At 42.2% G+C, this 23,033-nt stretch overlaps 1 protein-coding gene across 1 annotated transcript; it reads left to right on the forward strand.

The window, feature by feature from the left end:
- Positions 1 to 14,590: 14,590 nt before the first annotated feature.
- Positions 14,591 to 23,033, forward strand: LOC106569594 (purine nucleoside phosphorylase). The gene is made up of 6 exons (XM_014141108.3): positions 14,591 to 14,849; positions 16,077 to 16,246; positions 16,344 to 16,447; positions 20,071 to 20,246; positions 20,466 to 20,656; positions 20,910 to 23,033. The coding sequence occupies exons 1-6, from the start codon at positions 14,827 to 14,829 to the stop codon at positions 21,125 to 21,127; spliced, it is 882 nt and encodes a 293-aa protein (XP_013996583.1). The 5' UTR covers positions 14,591 to 14,826; the 3' UTR covers positions 21,128 to 23,033.

Raw genomic sequence — 23,033 nt, forward strand, 5'->3', positions numbered from 1 at the left:
GAGGTCTCAGATGGGGCGTCACGCGTGGCTCGTTTAGCCTTCTCAAAGTACGCACTGCTCCGACGCAACTCTCTGGTTGTCCTCACGATGTCAGTGTCCCTTTTGGTTTAGTGGTCTGATTCCTCGTCCTTGCTTTGGAAGGGGGCTTCTGAGGACAGACAGCTCTGTAGCTCAGAGCTCACAGCGTAGGAATGAAACAGCGTAGATACCTCGATTCGATGAAGAGTGGAGGCTAGGTGGTTCGGCTTGAATTCACCCGCTTAGACACAGCTACTCATCTGTAGCTTGGGTAGAAAAAGATTTCTTTGTTTTCAAACTTTGTGTTGCGTTTTGGGGTTCGTTGCCCATTCAGACCTTGGCTGCAGCCTGGGGTCACTTTAGTCTACCGTTCATTCTTCAGTCACATGTCTTATACCCTCGGGTCAGAAGTGGGCGTAACCGCCTTTAGGGCAATTCTCTGGGCGTATCAAGTTAAGAGCAAGGCCTAGATTTTACTCAAATCCAACTTTAGACACTAACTTCACATTTCATCCTTACCAAAACATTCTCTTTGATTTGGATACTTTCCACACAACGTACAATGTATAAACATCATGCATATACTGGGAAAACTCTTAAAGGTACAATGTTTTCGTAATAACGTCATCTATTAACCTTTAATAACAATACAAAAATGACATACATTTTCATATTCCATCTCTCGTCATGACCACCATTGTGGCTGACGGAAACCATTGTTCCAAAGTCCCTTCGTTGCATGTTTTAATGTTCTGAGGCCAGTTCTCCATAGTGAGGACAAAGGAATTTCTCTGTGGCCTAAGATTTATCATGGGCGTGAGGGGTCATCCTCACCCCCACATCCTCAGACCCCTAGATCTCTCCTCCTCTGTTGGGGGTTGAGAGATAATCTGTAGGTTTGTGGTCTCCTGTAACCTGACCTGATCAGGACAGTCATGACAACAGTTAATATTTCATGCGTTGTTACTGTGGCAACGACGTTGCCCAATCTCTCTCTCTCCTTCCTTCCTGTTTTACTGACAGATGACATCTGCTACACTCCTTCTTCCCAAAGCTCCTCCCCTCAGAAGGTGTGTCACTTCCAGACACAGACAGACGTTCTAAAGCCCCTATTGGGGGGCGGCAGCCCTGCAGAGTGCCCCGGCGGGGGCAGGACTCTGAGGAGGCGTGTTCTGTCCAAGGATGGACGCAGTAACGTTCTCCTTGAGCACATCAGCGGGTGGTCGGCCCTGTACATGTGCGACCTCTGGACGACCTTCCTGGATATGCAGTGGCATTCGAAGTTCTTCCTCCTCAGGCTTACCTTCATGGGGGCGTGGTTCCTGTTTGGGATTCTGTGGTATCTGGTGGCGTTCGTGCATGGAGATCTGCTGGGTGAGAGGATGGAGACTAACTGCTCAACTGTGTGTGTGTGCGTGTGCCTACCTGCCAGTGTAGTCTTTTTGTGTCATTTACCATCAGGTTCTTACCAACCAACTATGAACAAAACATTCTCCTGTAATTAGGATTAACCTCATTGGTCCCCGAGAACTTTTGAATGTCCCAGACAAATTTCCCCTTGAGGACAATAGGCAGCCAATTGGGACGCAGTCCCACCGTGACCCCCTAGTGAATGTGACGGGGAAGTTGATCCAGACGTCTCATACGGAGGGGGAGACGGTGCGTCTGGACCAGCGGAACATTCCCTTCCAGGTGGACACGTCCAGCGACAGACCCTTCCTCATCCTCCGCCCTCACCTTCTATCACATCATACTGATCCATAGAAGATCCGATTGGAGCAGAGCTACATGGAGAGAAGAGAGGGAGGGTGAGGGAGGGTCAGAGACAGTAGGGTCAGAGTCAGTGTCCGCATCAGCAATGTCTGAGAGCCTACACACAGACACAAACAGCAGACCTGGGTTCAAATACTATTTGAAATAATCTCAAATACTTAATCTGTGCTTGACTGATCTTTCCTGTCTTAATGGAACCAATAGAATAGTCCCGACATTGGTAAACTCTGCCCATTTGGCACTTCAGGCAGACTCAAGCGAATGCTCAAAGTATTTCAAAGATTTTAAATCGTTTTTGAACCCAGGTCTGGCATACACTGGATTCTAAGCAGGCTCTGTTACCGTTTACTACAACTATTCAAATGATGAATTCATTACTTGTTGTTAATTTACATGATATTGGTACGTAGAGAGAGATGTAAAGGAGTTCAGTGTGTTGGGGACGGAGGAGGCCATGGAAAGGCCCTGAATGCTTCCGCTGTGTTCCAAATGGCATCCAAATCCCTTTATAGAGCTCCATGGGTCCTGGTCAAAAGTAGGGCACTATATAGGGAATTGGGTGTCATTTGGGACAAAGGCAAAGAGTCCTGCACACTGACACTCTGACTTGCTTCCACAAAGCACGTAGACCAGAAGTTGAGCAAGGAGAAGCAAAGCGGAAGAGGAGATGATAAAACAATTAGAAATCTGACATTTTAAAGGGAATCTGGACCTATTAAATGAAGGGAAATTCTCTGCTAAAACATTGAGTTTATTTAGAATACTGTTTTTTTTAAAGACGCGACTGCACAGTTGATTCCAACAAGAAGGACTTTCAGTGGACAAAGAGTGAACTTCTATCTAGAAACAGGATATGGTGATAAGAGTTAGCAAGGAAGGCCAACATTCACTTACTGGTTTCCCTGCACTTTTCAAACCTTCCCTTCTTGAACTGAAGAGGGGATTCCTCAACTCATAGAAGTCAGTTTAACAAAACATTTTCTTTGTTAAAACGGCCCATAGCCTTCATCTGGGTTTTACAGATAGAAAAATGAAGAAGGTTTTTTATTGGCCTTCACTTTAATGCTGCTCTTTATCTTATTCTGAATGTGTTATTTAACACGCTGTATTCCTCAATATGTGTATAATTGATATTACCAGGCAGGGTCTGTAGTCTACTGCAATAGTATAGTAATAACACCATTGACAAAAAACACAATGTTCTTTCCTCTACACAGTACCTAAACTTATGCACATACACACGACATAGAACACAACGCACACACACACACACACAACACACACACAAAGTGAGGTAAAAAGTAAACACAGAAATAGCTCCGCTACAATGCAGAGTTCTAATGAGTGTTCATTGATACATGCTCTGGCTATGCAACTCCTTCATCATTACAATGACAGTTTTAAATGTTCTGTGTCCCTGTCTTCACTCTCTCCCTTCCCCTCACACACGCTCTCTCTTTCTCGTCCTCCCGTTCTGTCTGAATGTACGCAAACCATTATGATAACAGATTATTAATAAAAACTTCACCGAAAGAAGTGTAAACGTAACCAACCAGTACCTTTCCAGTAGGATGTATTCCGTCTCCATTCTCTCTCTCTCTCTCTCTCTACAAGACAAGACCGATGTACTTACCAGTGCCAGTCAAAAGTTTGGACACAGCTACTCATTCAAGGGTTTCTTTATTTTCTACATTGTATAATAATAGTGAATGACAGACATTAAAACTATGAAATAACACATATGGAATCTTGAAGTAACCAAAAATGTGTTAAACAAATCAAAATATATTTGAGATTCTTCAAAGTAGCCACCCTTTGCCTTGATGACAGCTTTGCACACTCTTGGCATTCTCTCAACCAGCTTCATGAGGTAGTCACCTGGAATGCATTTCAATTAACAGGTGTGCCTTGATAAAAGTTAATTTGTGGAATTTCTTTCCTTCTTAATGCGTTTCAGCCAATCAGTTGTGTTGTGACAAGGTAAGGGTGGTATATAGAAGATACACCTATTTGGTAACAGACAAAGTCCATATTATGGCAAGAACAGCTCAAATAAGCAAAGAGAAACACCAATCCATCTTTACTTTAAGTGTCTTCAAGTGCAGTCGCAAAAACCATCAAGTACTATGATGAAACTCTTGACCACCACAGGAATGGAAAACCCAGAGTTACCTCTGCTGCAGAGGATACGTTCATTAGAGTTACCAGCCTCAGAAATTACAGCCCAAATAAATCACAAATTTCAATTAACAGACATATCTCAACATCAACTGTTCAGAGGAGACAGCGTGAATCAGTCCTTCATGGTCAATTGCTGCAAAGAAACCACTACTAAAGAACACCAAAAATAAGAAGAGACTTACTTGGGCCAAGAAACACAAGGAATGGACATTAGACCAGTGGAAATCTGTCGTTTTGGTTTGATGAGTCCGAATTGGAGATTTTTGGTTCCAACCGCTGTGTCTTTGTGAGATGCATAGTAGGTGAATGGATGATCTCCACATGTGTAGTTCCCACCATGAAGCATGGAGGAGGAGGTGTGATGGCGTGGGGGTGCTTTGCTGGTGACACTGTCTGATTTATTAAGAATTCAAGGCACACTTAACCAGCATGGCTACCACAGCATTCTGCAGTGATACACCATCCCATCTGGTTTGCGTTAATGTGGAACTATCATTTGTTTTTCAACAGGACAATGACACAACACACCTCCAGGCTGTGTAAGAGCCATTTGACCAAGAAGGAGAGTGATGGAGTGCTGCATTAGATGACCTGGCCTCCACAGTCACCCATCCTCAACCCAATTGAGATGGTTTGGGATGACTTGGACAGCAGAGTGAAGGAAAAGCAGCCAACAAGTGATCAGCATATGTGGGCACGGCCAGCGTGGGGCTGGTTGAGAGAATGCCAAGAGTGTGCAAAGCTGTCATCAAGGCAAAGGATGGCTACTTTGAAGAATCTCAAATATAAAATATATTTTGATTTGCTTAACACCTTTTTGGTTACTACATGATTCCATATGTGTTATTTCATAGGTTTGATGTCTTCACTATTATTCTACAATATAGAAAACAGTAAAAATAAAGAAAACCCCTTGAATGAGTAGGTGTGTCCAAACTTTTGACTGATACTGTACGTTTTTTGTGGTAAAAGTGGACTAACTAAGATATAGCTTTTTCTCCCAGTCTGTATAGTGCACTACATTTGGGTGTACCCATTAGAGTGCCCTCAATGCCCCTTTATTCTCCGCCAAGAGTGTCTGTACACAGTGTCCTGTTGGAGGGAAACACATCAAGAGAAACATCCGTGAAGGGAATACAGCTTCTCTTCTTGTCTGCATCCCAAATAGCACCCTTTTCCTTATATAGTGAGTGCCCATAGGGATCTTATCCAAAGTAGTGCACTATATAGGGAATAGGACGCCATTTGGGAGTCAACCTGGCTTATGAATGAGAGGGTGACCCAGAGTTTCTCGAATGAAAGACAGAATGAATAAGATGCAGGGGGAAACGTGAATACAGTGGACAGGAAGGGCTACTGCCAGATAAAAAAAAGACAGGCACACACACACACACAAATATAGACACGCACACACATACGCACACACTCACACACACGCACACACCAGAGTGTAGAGTGTTACCTCCTCTTTATTCATCTGTTGGCTCTCTCTCCAGCCTTTTGATGCCGTTGCCTATTCTGTCATCTGCATTAGCATTCACTTCGTCTGCACACTCTGTTTATGTTCCAAATGGAACCCTATATAGTGCAGGGCCCTGGTCAAAAGTAGTGCACTACGTAGGGAATAGGGTGCCATTTGGAGTGCAATCTCTTTCCTCTCTGCTCCTTCCATCCAGTCTGGTTTCACAAGTTATTTCTAGTCTTGTATTCTTCACATACACAGTTTACATTTGGTATAAATAGTGCAGTGAAATGTTAATGTACTAGCCTTCTGTGAACAACAAAACTCCTGGCGCTGACAGCCTTCCGGCAGAGCTACTTAAGAAGGGAGGTTACTTCTAAACCAGAACGCTCCACCAGTACATCACTGAGGTTTACGGACCGGGAGATCATCCCCCAACAGCGGCGGGATGCAAACATTGTCACCATCTATAAGAACAATGGTGACAAGTCTATCTGTGGCAACAACCGAGGGGTATCCCGTCTGGCTGTTCCGCCCGGCCAAGGCTCCCTGGCCCCAAGCGCTCCGCCAACCCAGCGAGTACGGTCAACATGATATTCATGACACGACAACTCCAGGAGAAGTGCCGTGAACAACATCAGGACTTTTTCATGGCCTTTGTCGACCTCTCCAAGGCCTTCGACACTGAGCAGGGAACTACTATGGGGCATTCTACTCAATATCCTTTGCCTGTTCCATGATGGGATGGTGGCTCGGGTGGCCATAGGAGGGTAGGAGTCAGTGCCCTTTGGAGTAAGCATCGGTGTGAGGCAGGGGTGTATGCTGGCACCTGTACTCTTTAACATCTTCTTCCTATGTGTCACCCAGTTTCTCCACAAGGAGCTTGAGGACAGCAGTGGGGTTGCGGTGGACTTCAGGCTGGATAGAAACCTATTCAACATCAGGAGGCTCCAAGCAACCACCAAGGTTTCGACGGAGCGGGTTCTTGAGCTGCAGTACGCTGATGACTTTGCTCGTGGCCCACACTCCGGAAGACCTTCAGTACGTCCTTGTAACAGCTGTGAGGGTCTATAGCAGGATGGGACTGTCTATACACACCACCAAGACAGAGGTGGTCTGACAATGGAGATCCAGCCCTCCACCCACCATGCCCGTCTTCGCCATTAAGCACAAATCACTGGCAATAGTCCCGTCATTGAAATATCTAGGCAGCCTCCTCTTGGAGGATTGCAGCATCGACCTCTAAAAAACAGGACCAAGCAAGCATCAGCTGCTTTCGGGAAACTCAGACGTAGGGTCTTCCAAAACAGGCAATGCCACACCAAAGTCGCCGTCTATCACCACAGCTGTGAAGCCTTGGTTACTTACAGCCGCCACAACAAGCAGCTCAAGCATTTACACATAAGATGCCTGCAGCGCATCCTGAGAATCACCTGGTGCGACCGTGTGGCCCATACAGAAATACTTGCTAAGACCAACTGTAAGAGTATGGAGGACATGGTCACCCAACACCAACTGTAAGAGTATGGAGGACATGGTCCCCCAACACCAACTGTAAGAGTATGGAGGACATGGTCCCCCAACACCAACTGTAAGAGTATGGAGGACATGGTCACCCAACAGTAAGAGTATGGAGGACATGGTCCCCCAACACCAACTGTAAGAGTATGGAGGACATGGTCCCCCAACACCAACTGTAAGAGTATGGAGGACATGGTCCCCCAACACCAACTGTAAGAGTATGGAGGACATGGTCCCCCAGCACCAACTGTAAGAGTATGGAGGACATGGTCACCCAACACCAACTGTAAGAGTATGGAGGACATGGTCCCCCAACACCAACTGTAAGAGTATGGAGGACATGGTCCCCCAACACCAACTTCACCGGCTTGGGCATGTCATTAGAATGTCTCAGGAGCGCTTGCAGCGGAAGATCCTGTATGGCCAGCGACATCACAACCATGCCTTCCCCCACCAACACAGACTGCATATACCCCACCTGCAAAAAAGTTTGTGGATCTCGGATTGGACTCTAGTTACCAAAGAATTCACCGTTACCTCAGAAGTGAAATTCATCATCGGATACGAAGGAACAAAACGTGTGTGTGTGTGCGCGCACACACACACATGTGTGTGAGGGTTGCATGTGCGGGTAGTCAGAGACAGCTAGGGTTCAGATACCTGAAGTGAAACAGAATATGAACTTGTGAGATCAGATGGCCCCATTTTCTAGTTTTTTTATTTATTTACACACTCCAACATTTACAAACAAAGCATGTGTTTTTAGTGAGTCCACCAGATCAGAGGCATGACCAGGAAAGTTCCTAATGAACACAACCCAAATGTAACATGACTAATTAGCTACAATGAGACTAACCAGGGCCCATAGGGATCTGGTCAGAAGCAGTGCACTGTGTAGGGAATAGGGTGCCATTTAATAATATATGCCAAGTAGCAGACGCTTTTATCCGAAGCAACTGTATGCATGCATACATTTTACATATGGATGGTGCTGGGAATCAAACATACAGTGCTGGGAATCAAACCCACTGCCTTGTTGTTTCAAGTGCCATGCTCTACCAACTGAGCTAGAAAGGACACAGACGAGTCAGTGTAACTAATGAGCTACAATACAACTCACAGTTCACAATTTGGCTAGTAGAAAGCGCCAGATGCCTACTCCTCCTCTCACGTCTTCTTAGCCGTTAGTTAATGCAAGGATGTAGGCTGATGTAAGAATCAGCTGGGTCGGTACCACTCCTGGACCAACCAAGTCAAGCTATCAGGCTTCTGCAGTTTAGGTCAGTCTTCATACCTGGCACCCTATTCCTTATATATTGCACTATTTTTTGACCAGATCCCTATGGGGCCTGGTCAAAAGTAGTTCAGTATAAGAGAATAGGGTGCCATTTTGTCAGAATTGCCATATGGCCAGTCTTTCTCTGTGCATAACTTATTTGAACCAGTGACAGATTTGGCTGGCAAGCCAATGTAAACACAGCTAAAAGGCCACTGATCTGAATACCCAATAGCAGTTACATAACATAACATTAGGCTATGTAGGCTACATACCAGAACACATACAGCTCTGTTCTATGCAACCAGGTCAGCTACTGAATGAACACACACACTAACACATATCTGATTTGAAATGAATGTGAAACGTTTGGCCCCCAAAGGAGTTTTGTGTTTAGGATGACATTGTAGGAGGTAAACCGATGTGAAAGAGGTGTGTACTATACCCAGGTCAATAATTATATGATATACAATGGAACACAATTTTCTTAAAGGGGCAGCATCCTATTTTGAGATGTAAGAAAATCTTCTCAAAATCAATTTAGGAACAAATGTAAACAATTAATACCATGCAATTCTAAAGAATGGAGTGAAAAGCATTTTAATACTTATAATAACCAAATATAGCCTATGAATAGCTGCATATATAGAGAAAACATGACCCCAATGCATTTAAAAACTACACCATGTCCCGGCCAGTAGAAATTCTGTTCGGGCCAGTAGGTTTTGGATCAACTGGCCTGATCGAGCCAAAAAAAGTTAATGTTGGACCCCATCAAAGCCTACGAATAGGACTCAGAGTTTTACCTGACCAGGTCATGACATTTGTAAAAAATAAAAAAAATAAAAAAAACAGACCCCAGAAAAGACAGACATTTTGATAAACCACTTTTAAACCTGTGGTGCCACATCTGTCTGTCTGTGGTGAAGGTCAGGTTAGGTCAGGTCTGTATTATGCAGTTGGGAGGTGCCATCCTTTGTACATCTACCTTATGTAACCTAGTTGTAATATGTTTAGTGTATGTTTATTGATACATTTATTGATTAAAAAGATGGTGCAATCTGTTTCAAATCAAATTTTATTGGTCACATACACATGTTTAGCAGATGTTATTGCAGGTGTAGTGAAATGCTTGTGCTTCAAGTTCCGACAGTCCAGTAATGTCTAAAAAGTAATATCTAACAATTTCACAACATATGCCCAACACACACAAATCTAAGAAAAGGAATAGAATTAATAATAAATAAATGGATGAGCAATGTCAGAGCGGCATAGACTGAGATCAAGTAGATAGTATAGATGACAGTTGAAGTCAGAAGTTTACATACACTTAGGTTGGAGTCATTAAAACTCATTTTTCAACTACTCCACAAATTTCTTGTTAAGAAACTATAGTTTTGGCAAGTCGCTTAGGACATCTACTTTGTGCATGACACAAGTAATTTTTCCAACAATTGTTTACAGACAGATTATTTCACTTATAAATCATTTTATCACAATTCCAGTGGGTCAGAAGTTTACATTCACTAAGTTGACTGTGCCTTTAAACAGCATGGAATATTCCAGAACATGTCATGGCTTTAGAAGCTTCTGATATCAATTAGCCTAACATTTGAGTCAATTGGAGGTGTACCTGTTGATGTATTTCAAGGCCTACCTTCAAACTCAGTGCCTCTTTGCTTGACATCATGGGAAAATCAAAAGAAATCAGCCAAGACCTCAGAAGAAAAAAATAGTAGACCTCCACAAGTCTGGTTCATCCTTTGGAGCAATTTCCAAATGCCTGAAGGTACCACATTCATTGTACAAACAATAGTACGCAAGTATAAACACCATGGGACCACGCAGCCGTCATACCTCTTGTAACGGCTGTTGGGAGAGAGAGTAGACCAAGGTGCAGCGGAGTTAGTGTTCATCATAGACGTTTAATTGACGAAAGAACACTATACAAAAAAACAGGAAAACTGACAGCCAAACAGTACTGACAGGTAACACACTGAACAGAAACAATCACCCACAAAACCCAAAATAAAAACATGGTCCTTATGTGTGACTCCCAATCAGCAACAACGAACTTCAGCTGTGCCTGATTGGGAGCCACACACGGCCCAAAACAAAGAAATACAAAAAACCTAGAAAACGAACATAGAACGCCCCCCAATGTAACACCCTGGCCTAACCAAAATAAAGAACAAAAAAAACCTCACTATGGCCAGGGCGTTACACCTCTAAGGAAGGAGACGCGTTCTGTCTCCTGGAGATGAACGTACTTTGGTGCGAAAAGTGAAAATCAATCCCAGAACAACAGCAAAGGACCTTGTAAAGATGCTGGAGGAAAAGTATCTATATCCACAGTAAAACAAATCCTATATGGACATAACCTGAAAGGCTGCTCAGCAAGGAAGAAGTCACTGCTCCAAAACCGCCATAAAAAAGCCAGACTATGGTTTGCAACTGCACATGGGGACAAAGATCGTACTTTTTGGAAAATGTCCTCTGGTCTGATGAAACAAAAATGGAACTGTTTGACCTTATTGACCATCGTTATGTTTGGATGAAAAAGGGGGAGGCGTGCAAGTCGAAGAACACCATCCTAACCGTGAAGCATGGGGGTGGCAGCATCACATTGTGGGGGTGCTTTGCTGCAGGAGGGACTGGTGCACTTCACAAATAGATGGCATCATGAGGAGGGGAAAATGATGTGGATATATTGAAGCAACATCTCAAGACATCAGACAGGAAGTTAAAGCTTGGTCACAAATGGGTCTTCCAAATGGACAATGGCCCCAAGCATACTTCCAAAGTTGTGGCAAAATGGCTTAAGGACAACACAGTCAAGGTACCAAAGTGGCCATCACAAAGCCCTGACTTCAATTCCATAGAAAATGTGTGGGCAGAACTGAAAAAGCGTGTGCGAGCAAGGAGGCCTACAAACCTGATTCAGTTACACCAGATCTGTCAGGAGGAATGAGCCAAAATTCACCCAATTTATTGTGGGAAGCTTGTGGAAGGCTACCCAAAACGTTTGACTCAAGTTAAACAATTTAAAGGCAATGCTACCAAATACTAATTGGGTGTATGTAAACTTCTGACCCACTGGAAATGTGATGAAAGAAATGAAAGCTGAAATAAATAATTCTCTCTACTATTATTCTGACATTTCACATTCTTAAAATAAAGTGGCGATCCTAACTGACCTAAAACAGGGAATTTTTACTAGGATTAAATGTCAGGAATTGTGAAAAACAGAGTTTAAATGTATTTGGCTAAAGCGTATGTAAACTTCCGACTTCATTTGTATATACGAGATGTGTAATGCAAGATATGTAAACATTATTAAAGTGACATTATTAAAGTGACTAGTGTTCCATTTATTAAAGTGGCCAATGATTTCAAGTCTGTGTATGTTGGCAGCAGCCTCTCTATGTTAGTGATGGCTGTTTAACAGTCTGACGGCCTTGAGATAGAAGATGTTTTTCAGTCTCTTGGTCCCAGCTTTGATACACCTGTACTGACCTCGCCTTCTGGATGATAGCGTGGTGAACAGGCAGTGGCTCGGGTGGTTGTTGTCCTTGGTGATCTTTTTGGCCTTCCTGTGACAACGTGTGCTGTAGGTATCCTGGAGGGCAGGTAGTTTGCCCTCGGTGATGCGTTGTGCAGACCGCACCACCCTCTGGAGAGCCCTGCGGTTATGGGCGGTGCAGTTGCCGTACCAGGTGGTGATACAGCCTGACAGGATGCTCTCAATTGTGCATCTATAAAAGCTTGTGAGGGTTTTAGGTGACAAGCCAATTTTTTTCAGCCTCCTGAGGTTAAAGAGGCGCTGTTGCGCCTTCTTCACCACACTGTCTGTGTGGGTGGACCATTTCAGTTTGTCAGTGATGTTGTACGCAGAGGAACTTAAAAATGTCCACGTTCTCCACTGGTGTCCCGTCAATGTCGATTGGGGAGTGCGCCCTCTGCTGCTTCCTGAATTCTGTGATCAGTCTTCTTCTTCTGCTTTTTTGGAGTGTATATTGTGCGACCAAGTTTTAGGCTACTGCTTCTCATGATGACAAAAATATTTGACAGTAAATAGCCTCCCATTGTTTCATAAGACCTGTTTTTCTTCTTCTTCAAATCCTGAGGTGATGCTGCATTCACGTCAGGTCGGAAACTTGGAAATTCTGAAATGTTTGACATTCTAATGAAGAAAGATAATACACAAGTTTGATCGCACATGGGAAGTATCAGAATCAATTTGAATCAGACTTGACGTGAACGCAGCATAACTCTCTCATCCGACATAACTCAAAACTTATGGAAACCATGTGTTTGATGTGTTCGATACCATTCAATTTATTCCGTTCCAGGCATTAATATGAGCCCTTTCTCCCCAATTACGGTGCCACCCGCCCCCTGGTGCAGTTTGAGGCCATGTGGAGGAGAGTGATAGGGGCGGTGGAGATGGGGGTGTGAGCAGGTGGGTCTGGGCAGGGGTGATGTTGTCAATGTTTGTGTCCGGCTGTATGTTGTTGTTTGTATGTGGATGTTTTGTATTGTAAAAAATATATATACACTACCGGTCAAAAGTTTTAGAACACCTACTCATTCAAGGGTTTTTCTTTATTTTTACTATTTTCTACATTGTAGAATAATCGTGAAGACATCAAAACTATGAAATAACACATACAGAATCATGTAGTTACCAAAAAAGTGTTTAACAAATCAAAATATATTTTATATTTGAGATTCTTCAAATAGCCACCCTTTGCCTTGATGACAGCTTTGCACACTCATGCCATTCTCTCAACCAGCTTCATGAGGTAGTCACCTGGAATGCATTTCAATTAACATGTGTGCCTTCTTAAAAGTTAATTTGTGGAATTTATTTCCTTCTTAATGCATTTGAACCAATCAGTTGTGTTGTGACAAGGTGTGTTGTGGGGTGGGGGGGTATACACAGAAGATATCCCTATTTGGTAAAATAACAAGTCCATATTATGGCAAGAACAGCTCAAATAAGCAAAGAGAAACGACAGTCCATCATTACTTTAAGTCAGTCAATACATAAAATTTCAAGAAATTTGAACGTTTCTTCAAGTGCAGTCACAAAAACCATCAAGTGCTATGATGAAACTAGCTCTCATGAGGGCCACCACAGGAATGGAAGACCCAGAGTTACCTCTGCTGCAGAGGACAAGTTAATTTGAGTTACAAGCCTCAGAAATTGCAGCCCAAATAAATACTTTATAGAGTTCAAGTAACAGACACATCTCAACATCAACTGTTCAGCGGAGACTGTGTGAATCAGGCCTTCATGGTCGAAATGCTGCAAAGAAACCACTACTACAGGACACCAATAAGAAGAAGAGACTTTCTTGGGCCAAGAAACACAAGCAGCGGACATTAGACCGGTGGAAATTTGTCCTTTGGTCTGGAGTCCAAATTGGAGATTTTTGGTTCCAGCTGCCATGTCTTTGTGAGGCGCAGTGTAGGTGAACGGATGATCTCCGCATGTGTATTTCCCACCGTAAAGCATGGAGGAGGTGTGATTGTGTGGTGTTGCTTAGCTGGTGAAACTGTCTGTGATTTATTTAGACTTCAAGGCACACTTAACCAGCATGGCTACCACAGCATTCTGCAGCGATAAGCCATCCCATCTGGTTTGGGTTAACGTGGGACTATCATTTGTTTTTCAACAGGACAATGACCCAACACACCTCCAGGCTGTATAAGGGCTATTTTACCAAGAAGGAGAGTGATGGAGTGCTGCATTAGATGACCTGGCCTCCACAATCCCCCAACCTCAACCAAATTGAGATGGTTTGGGATGTGTCGGAACGCAGAGTGAAGTAACATCAGCCAACAAGTGCTCAGCATATGTGGGGACTCCTTCAAGACTGTTGGAAAAGCATTCCCGGGTGAAGCTGGTTGAGAGAATGTCAAGAATATGAAAAGCTGTCATCAAGGCAATGGGTGGCTATTTGAAGAATCTCAAATATATAATATATTTTGATTTGTTTAACACTTTTTTGGTTACTACATGATTCCATATGTGTTATTTCATAGTGTTGATGTCTTCACTATTATACTACAATGTAGAAAATAGTAAAAATAGAGAAAAACCCTTGAATGAGTAGGTGTTCTTAATATTTTGAAAGGTAGTGTATATATTTCTAATTTTAACTCAGGTTCCTTGTTTCCGAGTTGTATTGAACACGGCATAAGCTCCGATTTCCCTACTTGTAAACTGAATGAACCAATAGGAAGCTCGAGTTTCCGAGTTGTTTTGTAATCACCAAGAGCAATTGCGGCATCATCATCTGAACAACACCCGCGTGACAGTCCAATAGGAGCGCGAGCTGTCACCGTACGTCACACCGGGATGTGGCTGGTGTGGAAGGAGGTTTTTATACACTCAAAGTAAACTTCCCGAAACTTTTAGAAGCGTCAGCACTGAGTTGAGTTGGCTATTATTTAAATAGGCCTATTTATCTCTTTACAAACGTTTCACACATTTAGTCTCATTGAGGCTATCCAAACTTGTCAGGTCAGTTAGTCGGTCCATAATTTATTTGAAAAGTAATTTTTGGCAACTTGCAGGAGCATCATCATGTATCCAGAATCTACAGTGGGGTACGTGTTTTCCTACAATATCCACTGTTAATTATAGCTGCGGATTCAGATATCAGAAGCATCAGTAATAGTAATTGTGAACCTTACATGGTGCTGTATGGAATTGTTTAATGTTATGAGTGAGTGTGGACTAATATAGATGAATGTGCTTGTTTAACGGAAGGTTGTGGTCTTTTGCGCTTCTGTAGCCTGCTATATTTTGTTATTATTTTTGGTCCAGTCCTAGGTTAATTTCTCAACCGTTTTTCTTGGAAGAGCAGTTTTACCTGATGACAGGCGCTAAATTAATGGTTAAAAGGACATCTGTCTATAGTGGTATGTGTAGGGTTTTACTGTGTCGTCAATTCTAAAGGCTACAATTATATCATGCCAGAAGGCTAATGCATAATTGGATTAGGCACCATTGCAGACTTTTACTGGGCAGCGGAAATTCCTCAACATGGAAAATGTAGCCGTAACTTTGTGCGCTTGGTTCGTCACGTAGCCCAGCCCCATGAAGGAATCTGTTACTAGACCTACACATGCCATGGGGTGTGTTAACATTGTGGATGCTGGTAGTACCCTTTTACTGTTAATCGAGAATCAGATGAAGATGATTTACAATAGGCGGGAGCGTGCGTGTGTGGGAAGTCCTTGGTAAATGTTCTCAGTGGTAATCTTGTTGTGATGTTATATTACATAATAAAAGGCTGCTTCAGACACAGCTGTTTCCCAATTCCCTTCTCGCTCCACCGCTTTAACTCACACGTAGGTGCTGACCCAAATGGCACCCTATTCCCTTTATAATGCACTACTTTTGACCAGGGCTCATAGGACTCCGGTCAAAAGTAGTGCACTATGTAAGGCATAGGGTGCCATTTGGGTCATGACTAAAGATGGAAATGCCTATCTCGCTGTTTCTTACTATGAGGCTGTTTTCCCACACATTTCCCACCTCTCTCCCTCTGTCAATTACATTTCTATTTAATTTCAATTTCAATTTAAGGGGCTTTATTGGCATGGGAAACATATGTTAACATTGCCAAAGCAAGTGAAAAATATAATAAACAAAAGTTAAATAAACAATAAAAAATGTACAGTAAACATTGCACTTACAAAGTTCCAAAATAATAAACATTTAAAATGTCATATTATGTCTATATACAGTGTGGTAATGATCTCTCTCTCTTTTTCTCTTTTTCTCTCTCTTTTTCTCTTTCTCTCTTTTTCTCTCTCTCTCTCTCTCAGGTGCAGCTTTGAGGAGTGCAGTGCTACAGCTGAATGGCTCCTGTCCCGTACAGAGATACGCCCCCTGGTGGGGATAGTTTGTGGCTCAGGCCTGGGAGGCTTGGCAGAAATGCTGAAAGACCAGATGGCATTTAAATACAGCGACATTCCTAACTTTCCCCAGAGCACAGGTGTGTAGTTTTGTATGCTTGTTATGCATGTATACTTATCTCTAATACACAGTGTGTGTGTGTGTGTACTGATCTAACTGGTTTTTGTGTGTTCCAGTGCATGGTCATGCTGGCAGGTTGGTGTTTGGCAAGCTGAAAGGGAAAGCATGTGTTTGTATGCAGGGAAGATTCCATCTCTATGAGGGATACCCCATCCATAAGGTTTGTTGATGTTTATTTGTATGCGGATATATATACCCCACACAATGTACAAATGGTCTATATATATATATATATATATATATATATATATATATATATAGAGAGAGAGAGAGAGAGAGAGAGAGAGAGAGAGAGAGAGAGAGAGAGAGAGAGAGAGAATTTGTACATTGTTACAACACTGTATATATACATAATATGACATTTGTAATGTCTTTATTCTTTTGGAACTTCTGTGAGTGTAATGTTTACTGTTCATTTGTATTGTTTATTTCACTTTTGTATATTATCTACCTCACTTGCTTTGGCAATGTTAACATATGTTAACAATGTGTCATAATAGTGTTTAACATGATTTTCGAATGACTACCTCATCTTCCACTGTTCGACCGAGGGATCTTACAGATAATTGTATGTGTGGGGTACAGACCCCACACATACAGACCCCACACATACAGACCCCACACATACAGACCCCACACATACATTTATCTGTAAGATCCCTCAGTCGAACAGTGGAATTTCAAACAGAGTCAACCACAAAGACGAGGGAGGTTTTCCAATGCTTCGCAAAGAAGGGCACCTATTGGTAGATGAGTAAAACAAAAAAGTATATACAGTAGCTAAGCACAGGCAAAATCCTAGATGAAAACCTGTTTGTCTGCTTTCCACCAGACACTGGGAGACAAATTCACCTTTCAGCAGGACAATAACCTAAAAATACAAGGCCAAACATACACTGGAGTTACTTACCAAGATGACATTGAATGCAGGGGCGAAAATCTGATATCCACTTTGGAGGGGACAATTACATGAAATTTTCTCAAGAGCAATTCCTGAGGGGGACACCAAAAGTAGTGCTGTAACACATAGCCTACATTGTAATATGGTAAATGTATATTGAGGAACCAAAGAAATAAGGTGTTTGCCGTACTCCTAACTACCAGTACCCAAAACTACACAACTAATCACAACAGCAATACCATTGCCTTTAACAAATCTTAGTTCAGTCACCAGTTTAAGTTGAGAGTGGGGGTATCCATGGCATTTTCCAATTATGTTCCTATTTTACAAGTCAAAAAAATTGAGAACCTTTCATAATGTTGCCAAACAAAGACTCAACAAACTTACCTGAGACTCCCTGTCTCTGCCAGTCTGTCCCTGCATATCTGTCCCCAACTCTGCTGTCTGTGTGCCATCTGTTGCCTGCTCTGCCTAATGACATCATTGTGAAACATTTCCATTAGAATTTCATTTCTTTCTTATGAACATTTTATCAACTAGTCTTTGAGATATTAGGCTACTAGGGTTCTTACTATGCGTTTTGGTGTACTGAAAAATACTCTGATGTCCGTCTTTTATTTTTCTGCCATTCTTCTACCTGGCTGGCTACACACATACACAGTGTGTAGGTTATTTACAGTAGGAGATGGGCTTCTATCATCTTATCTTCTATCATTCTATTTGGGCTTCGATCTAAAAGGTAGCTAGCAAATGTGAAACGGATTAAAATGACAAGAGTTGACAGCTGTATGAGTTCACCATTTACACAACATATGCTGCAACCTTTTGTAATTTTAATAGTTTGTTTCATATTGGCTGGCTTCCAACAATAGCTGAATTTGCAAAGCTAGCGAGCACCAATTCAGTTTCAGTGGTGTTTGCTATAATCTTTGCTACCCAGGTTAAATAAAGGTGAAATAAAATAAATAAATAAAAGTTCCCTTGCGACAATTTAGCTTTTGCAACGAGACCATTAAATATATTTAAGACAATGGTAGAAGAGAGTGTAGTTCTGTTCAGTTTGGATTTCAGTTTATCGCTAACCTTATCACAGGGACTTTGAAGCACTAACTTACATCATCTGCATGCTGATTCCATCTTTGACGACGCCACATAAATGGAATAGGTACTAGCTAGCTTAATAGTTAATATTTGCGCGCTAGCTCTGCATATTCAGCTAGTGTGTGTGCGCGATTGACTGGATGAACCTCACGGCAGTTACGTGCAAACTAAGGAACTGGCAGTGGATCAAACCATTGTGAGGCAAAGGGCGGGGGGGTCGCAATCTTTTGAAACTTAAAAACGCGCTATTAAGTGTCTATAATCAGCACAATTGCTTTCATTGCGTATTATTAATATTATTTAAATTACATAGTTATGTTTCAGTGATATATTGGGGGGGACAAATCATATTTTTCCCAGGATGGGGGGGTCGTGTCCCCCCCGTCCCCCCCGGGATTTCCGCCCCTGATTGAATGGTCCTGAGTGGCCTAGTTACAGTTTTGACTTAAATTGTCTTGAAAATAATGTGCAAATATTGTACAATCCAGGTGTGAAAAGCTCTTAGAGACTTAACCAGAAAGACTCACTGCTGTAATCAAATCAAATCACATTTTATTTGTCACATATGCCGAATACAACAGGTGTAGACCTTAGAGTAAAATGCTTACTTACAAGCCCTTAACCAACATAGCAGTTTTAAGAAAAAAGTGTTAAAGTATTTACTAAAATAAACTGAAGTAAAAAATAAATAAGAAAAAAATATGAAAAAAAAAGAAAAATAACATACCTAAGGAGCAACAATAAAATAACAGTAGCGAGGCTATATACAGGGGGTACCGGTACAGAGTCAATGTGCGGGGGAACAGGTTAGTCGAGGTAATTGAGGTAATATGTACATGTAGGGAGGTAAAGTGACTATGCATAGATAATAAACAGAGAGTAGCAGCAGCGTAAAAATGGGGGGTGGGGTCAATGAAATTGTCCAGGTAGCATTTTAATAAGCTGTTCAGGAGTCTTATGGCTTGGGGGTAGAAGCTGTTAAGAAGCCTTTCGGACCTAGACTTGGCGCTCCGGTACCACTTGAAGCTCTCAACCTGCTCCACTACAGCCCCGTCGATGAGAAAGGGGGCGTGCTCGGTCCTCCTTTTTCTGTAGTCCATAATCATCTCCCATGTCTTGATCATGTTGAGGAAGAGGTTGTTGTCCTGGCATCACACTGCCAGGTCTCTGACCTCCTCCCTATAGGGAGGAGGTCTCATCGTTGTTGGTGATCAGGCCTATCACTGTTGTGTCGTCGGCAAACTTAATGATGGTGTTGGAGTCGTGCTTGGCCGCTGCCAAATTATTCACTGCCAAAGGTTTGAATACTTATGTAAATAAGATATTTCTGTATTTCATTTAACAAATTTGCAAAAAATTTCAAAAATATGTCTTCACTTTGTCATTATGGGGTATTGTGTGTAGATGGGTGAGACATTTTTTTTTCTCACCCATTTTGATTTCAGGCTGTATCACAACAAAATGTTGTATCAGTCAAGGGGTATGAATACTTCCTGAAGGCACTGTATATATCACCGCCTGTTTTGAGTGTTTTTGTGTGTTATTTAAGCCCTGGATTCCTGTCATTCTTTTTGAGCACCTCTCTTACTTTCTTTTGTTTGCTGAAGTGCAGAGGCCTACCTGAACTCTATTCTTCGCATCGTATTTCACAGTATAGCTGGCTGTGCATTTGAATGTTATTAGGATCCCCATTAGCTGATGCCACGGCGTCAGCTAATCTTCATGTGTAAAAAAAAAAATGTTTTATAAACAATTACAATTTAAATACCCAAATATTGCAGGTAACAATGCCCATGCGGATTTTCAAGCTGCTGGGTGTGGAGACTGTCATCCTGACCAATGCAGCTGGAGGCCTCAATCAGGACTACAAGGTTGGGGACATCATGATCATCAAAGACCACATCAACATGCCTGGGTTCGCTGGGAACAACCCACTGGCAGGACCCAATGATGAGAGGTGTGTGGTTATGTATATAGGGAATGGTTAGGGACGTACAATAGGGTGATTGCGGAATGCATATTAAAAAGGGTGCCGACGCCCAAAAATGCCTGTTTTACTTGAATTAAGCAAATGTAATTACTAGGCAATGTTTTTGGGGCGTGCACCCTTTTTCCACGACTGGTTTATCAGGGACTGAAAACGGGTTTTTGTTAAGTTACCACCTTCTCCTCTTAGGTTCGGGGTTCGGTTCCCCTCCATGTCTGATGCGTATGACAGGGAACTTCTGCAGCTGGCACAAGGTGTGGGGGCGGAGCTTGGCTTTGGTGACTTCCTGAGAGAGGGAATTTACTGCGTCCTGGGCGGGCCCTCGTTCGAAACCATCGCTGAGTGTCGTATGATGAACAGACTGGGGGCTGACGCTGTGGGTGAGTCCTGGAGCAGCTAAACCAAGTTATCACAACACCTCAGCACTACTACAATCATCTTATACTCTAGCAACAATTTAAACTTCTAAACTTCTTCCACTGCCATAACAACACTTTTGCAAGCACTCCGTTGTTCTTGTAGTTTGCTCTTGCAGCATTTCATGCAGAATTATGAAGAATGCAACTCTGCAACTTTTGAATTACATTGTCAGTTAGTGCATTGCTTTTGTCCTCTCCTTTCTCGTTATTCTAGGCATGAGTACGGTGCACGAGGTGATTGTAGCGCGTCACTGTGGGATGCGTGTGTTCGCCCTGTCCCTGATCACCAACCAGGCTGTGATGGACTACGACAGCCAAGAGAAGGCCAACCACGAGGAGGTCCTGGAGACAGGCCAGCTGAGGGCAAAGCAGCTAGAGAGACTGGTGTCCAACATGGTGACCCACATAGAGCACAACAATAACGACGCCTGATAACTCTGACTGACCCTGCTTACACCGTGTCTGTGTGGGTGTGTGTCTGTGTGTGGGTGTCTGTGTGTGGGTGTGTGTGTGTCTGTGTGTCTGTGTGTGTGTGTGTGTGTGTGTGTCTGTGTGTCTGTGTGTGTGTGTGTGGGGGGGGGGGGGGGGGGAATCTGGCGAAGCCAAGCTGTTCTTTTTCTGTACTTTAACATTCTTCAAGGTAGCTGTTTGTTGACAGTGAGAATCATTGTTTAATGTTTGTTATGAAAACATGACAATTCTGAGTAAAGTACTATTATTTATGAGCCCTGCACTAAACGTTTATAAATATAGAGCTGTATTGAGGTGAATTGACCCAGACTGACAATAATACATTAAATTAACTTTATATTTATTTTTGTTCAGTTCAGAAATACTTGCACGTTGTACATTCCCTAACAAGTGTGACTAATATGTAGATTTTAAAATTAGATGATATAGGTGAAGTAAATTACCAAAACGTAAGGGTGTTCCTATAATATAGTGGGCTCTAAAGTGCGTTGCAACAAAATATTTAGCTGTGCGAACTGCAGTTTTAATTTTGGAGCACAGAAAGAAAGGAAAAGGGATAGCTTCTTCAGGAGATCAGTGATTCTAGTAAAGATAGTTTAGTATGAAGATGCCTAGAAACTGCTTCTCCAATAGAAATCCCAGATCACGCATGTAGTTATGCGATGTCCTGGCAAAGTTAGCTAGCTAAACTCATGTGCAGAAACATGTCATTGGGTCGAACTGTCGTGTTGCACTGAACTGCGCATTTGCATCCCGTCAAATCAGACACTCCTTCGATATAAATGAAAACGTGCCAGTTTGTCACTTTCACAAGGTTATGACATGTTCAGCTACTTAAAACATTGGCTCGAATCTAGATTGAAAATCTAGAAAATGAACAACTAAGGAAGAATTTTCCACTTCTCTCATTGATTTCCCAAACCCCAGTCTGGTCTGTCGAGTCGGCTTTGCGAAGCGTTCCTGGAAGTATCACAATGTTGTGCCTCTCTGAGATTAGAAACTCTGTGATCATAGCAATGAGTGAATGACAGTTGTGACTAGAGTGACTTTATGTAGCAGGTTAGGAGAGCATTTGAGCTAACCCTAGCCATGTTATACCCTTAACCTAAGTATCGTAATCAACCACGTTAGGTATTTATTTATTTTCTCCCTAACTTTCTGCATACGTTCTACTAACCGGCTATGAAAAAGTCACTTCCGGTAATGGCCGTACCCCTTTCTAGTCAAAATCATGAAGGTCAGATCTCTTGCATGTAGTCATCACAAACTTGACGCTCTTAAAGAGACACTGTACAATTTTCAATGTAATGCATCTCAATGAGAAAATTGTGCTTTTACATAATGTAGAAACCTTATATTCCCCACATGACCGGTATTTGTATCAACATTTTAGCTTTTTATAATAAACCAATGTATTTAAAGCATAACATATTCGTATCTAGGGCACAACATGTGCTTCAGAAGTAAATAGAGTTAATATAGGCTATATGCTCTTAAAAAAATGTTGTGCTTCTAACTTTTTAAAGTTGGGAGCACCAGTGCTACCAATGACATGTTTGAATTTAGAGCACTGACTGTAACGTGCTGTAAAGTAGCAGTGTGTTGGTATACTAACAATTATGTTCTCTGTATATTTTTAATACTTATTTATAGAAGCACTTTTTATTGTGTAATGTATGCTTTTTAGTCAATGTCTTAAAAGGGTTTAAACTAGATTATTTGACCTTCCAAACGGCGGGAGGTTTTAGCTTTGCCTTATAAGAATGCTCATGAATGTGTATATCGATGGGGATTGAAAGGTGAATATAGGGTATTTTGTTGGTGCTACACTCAAGTCTTACTGTCACAATAAACTGAATCAACTTGA

This window comes from Salmo salar, chromosome 14 (assembly GCF_965601325.2).
Source record: "Salmo salar chromosome 14, fSalSal1, whole genome shotgun sequence".
Lineage (NCBI taxonomy): Eukaryota > Metazoa > Chordata > Actinopteri > Salmoniformes > Salmonidae > Salmo > Salmo salar.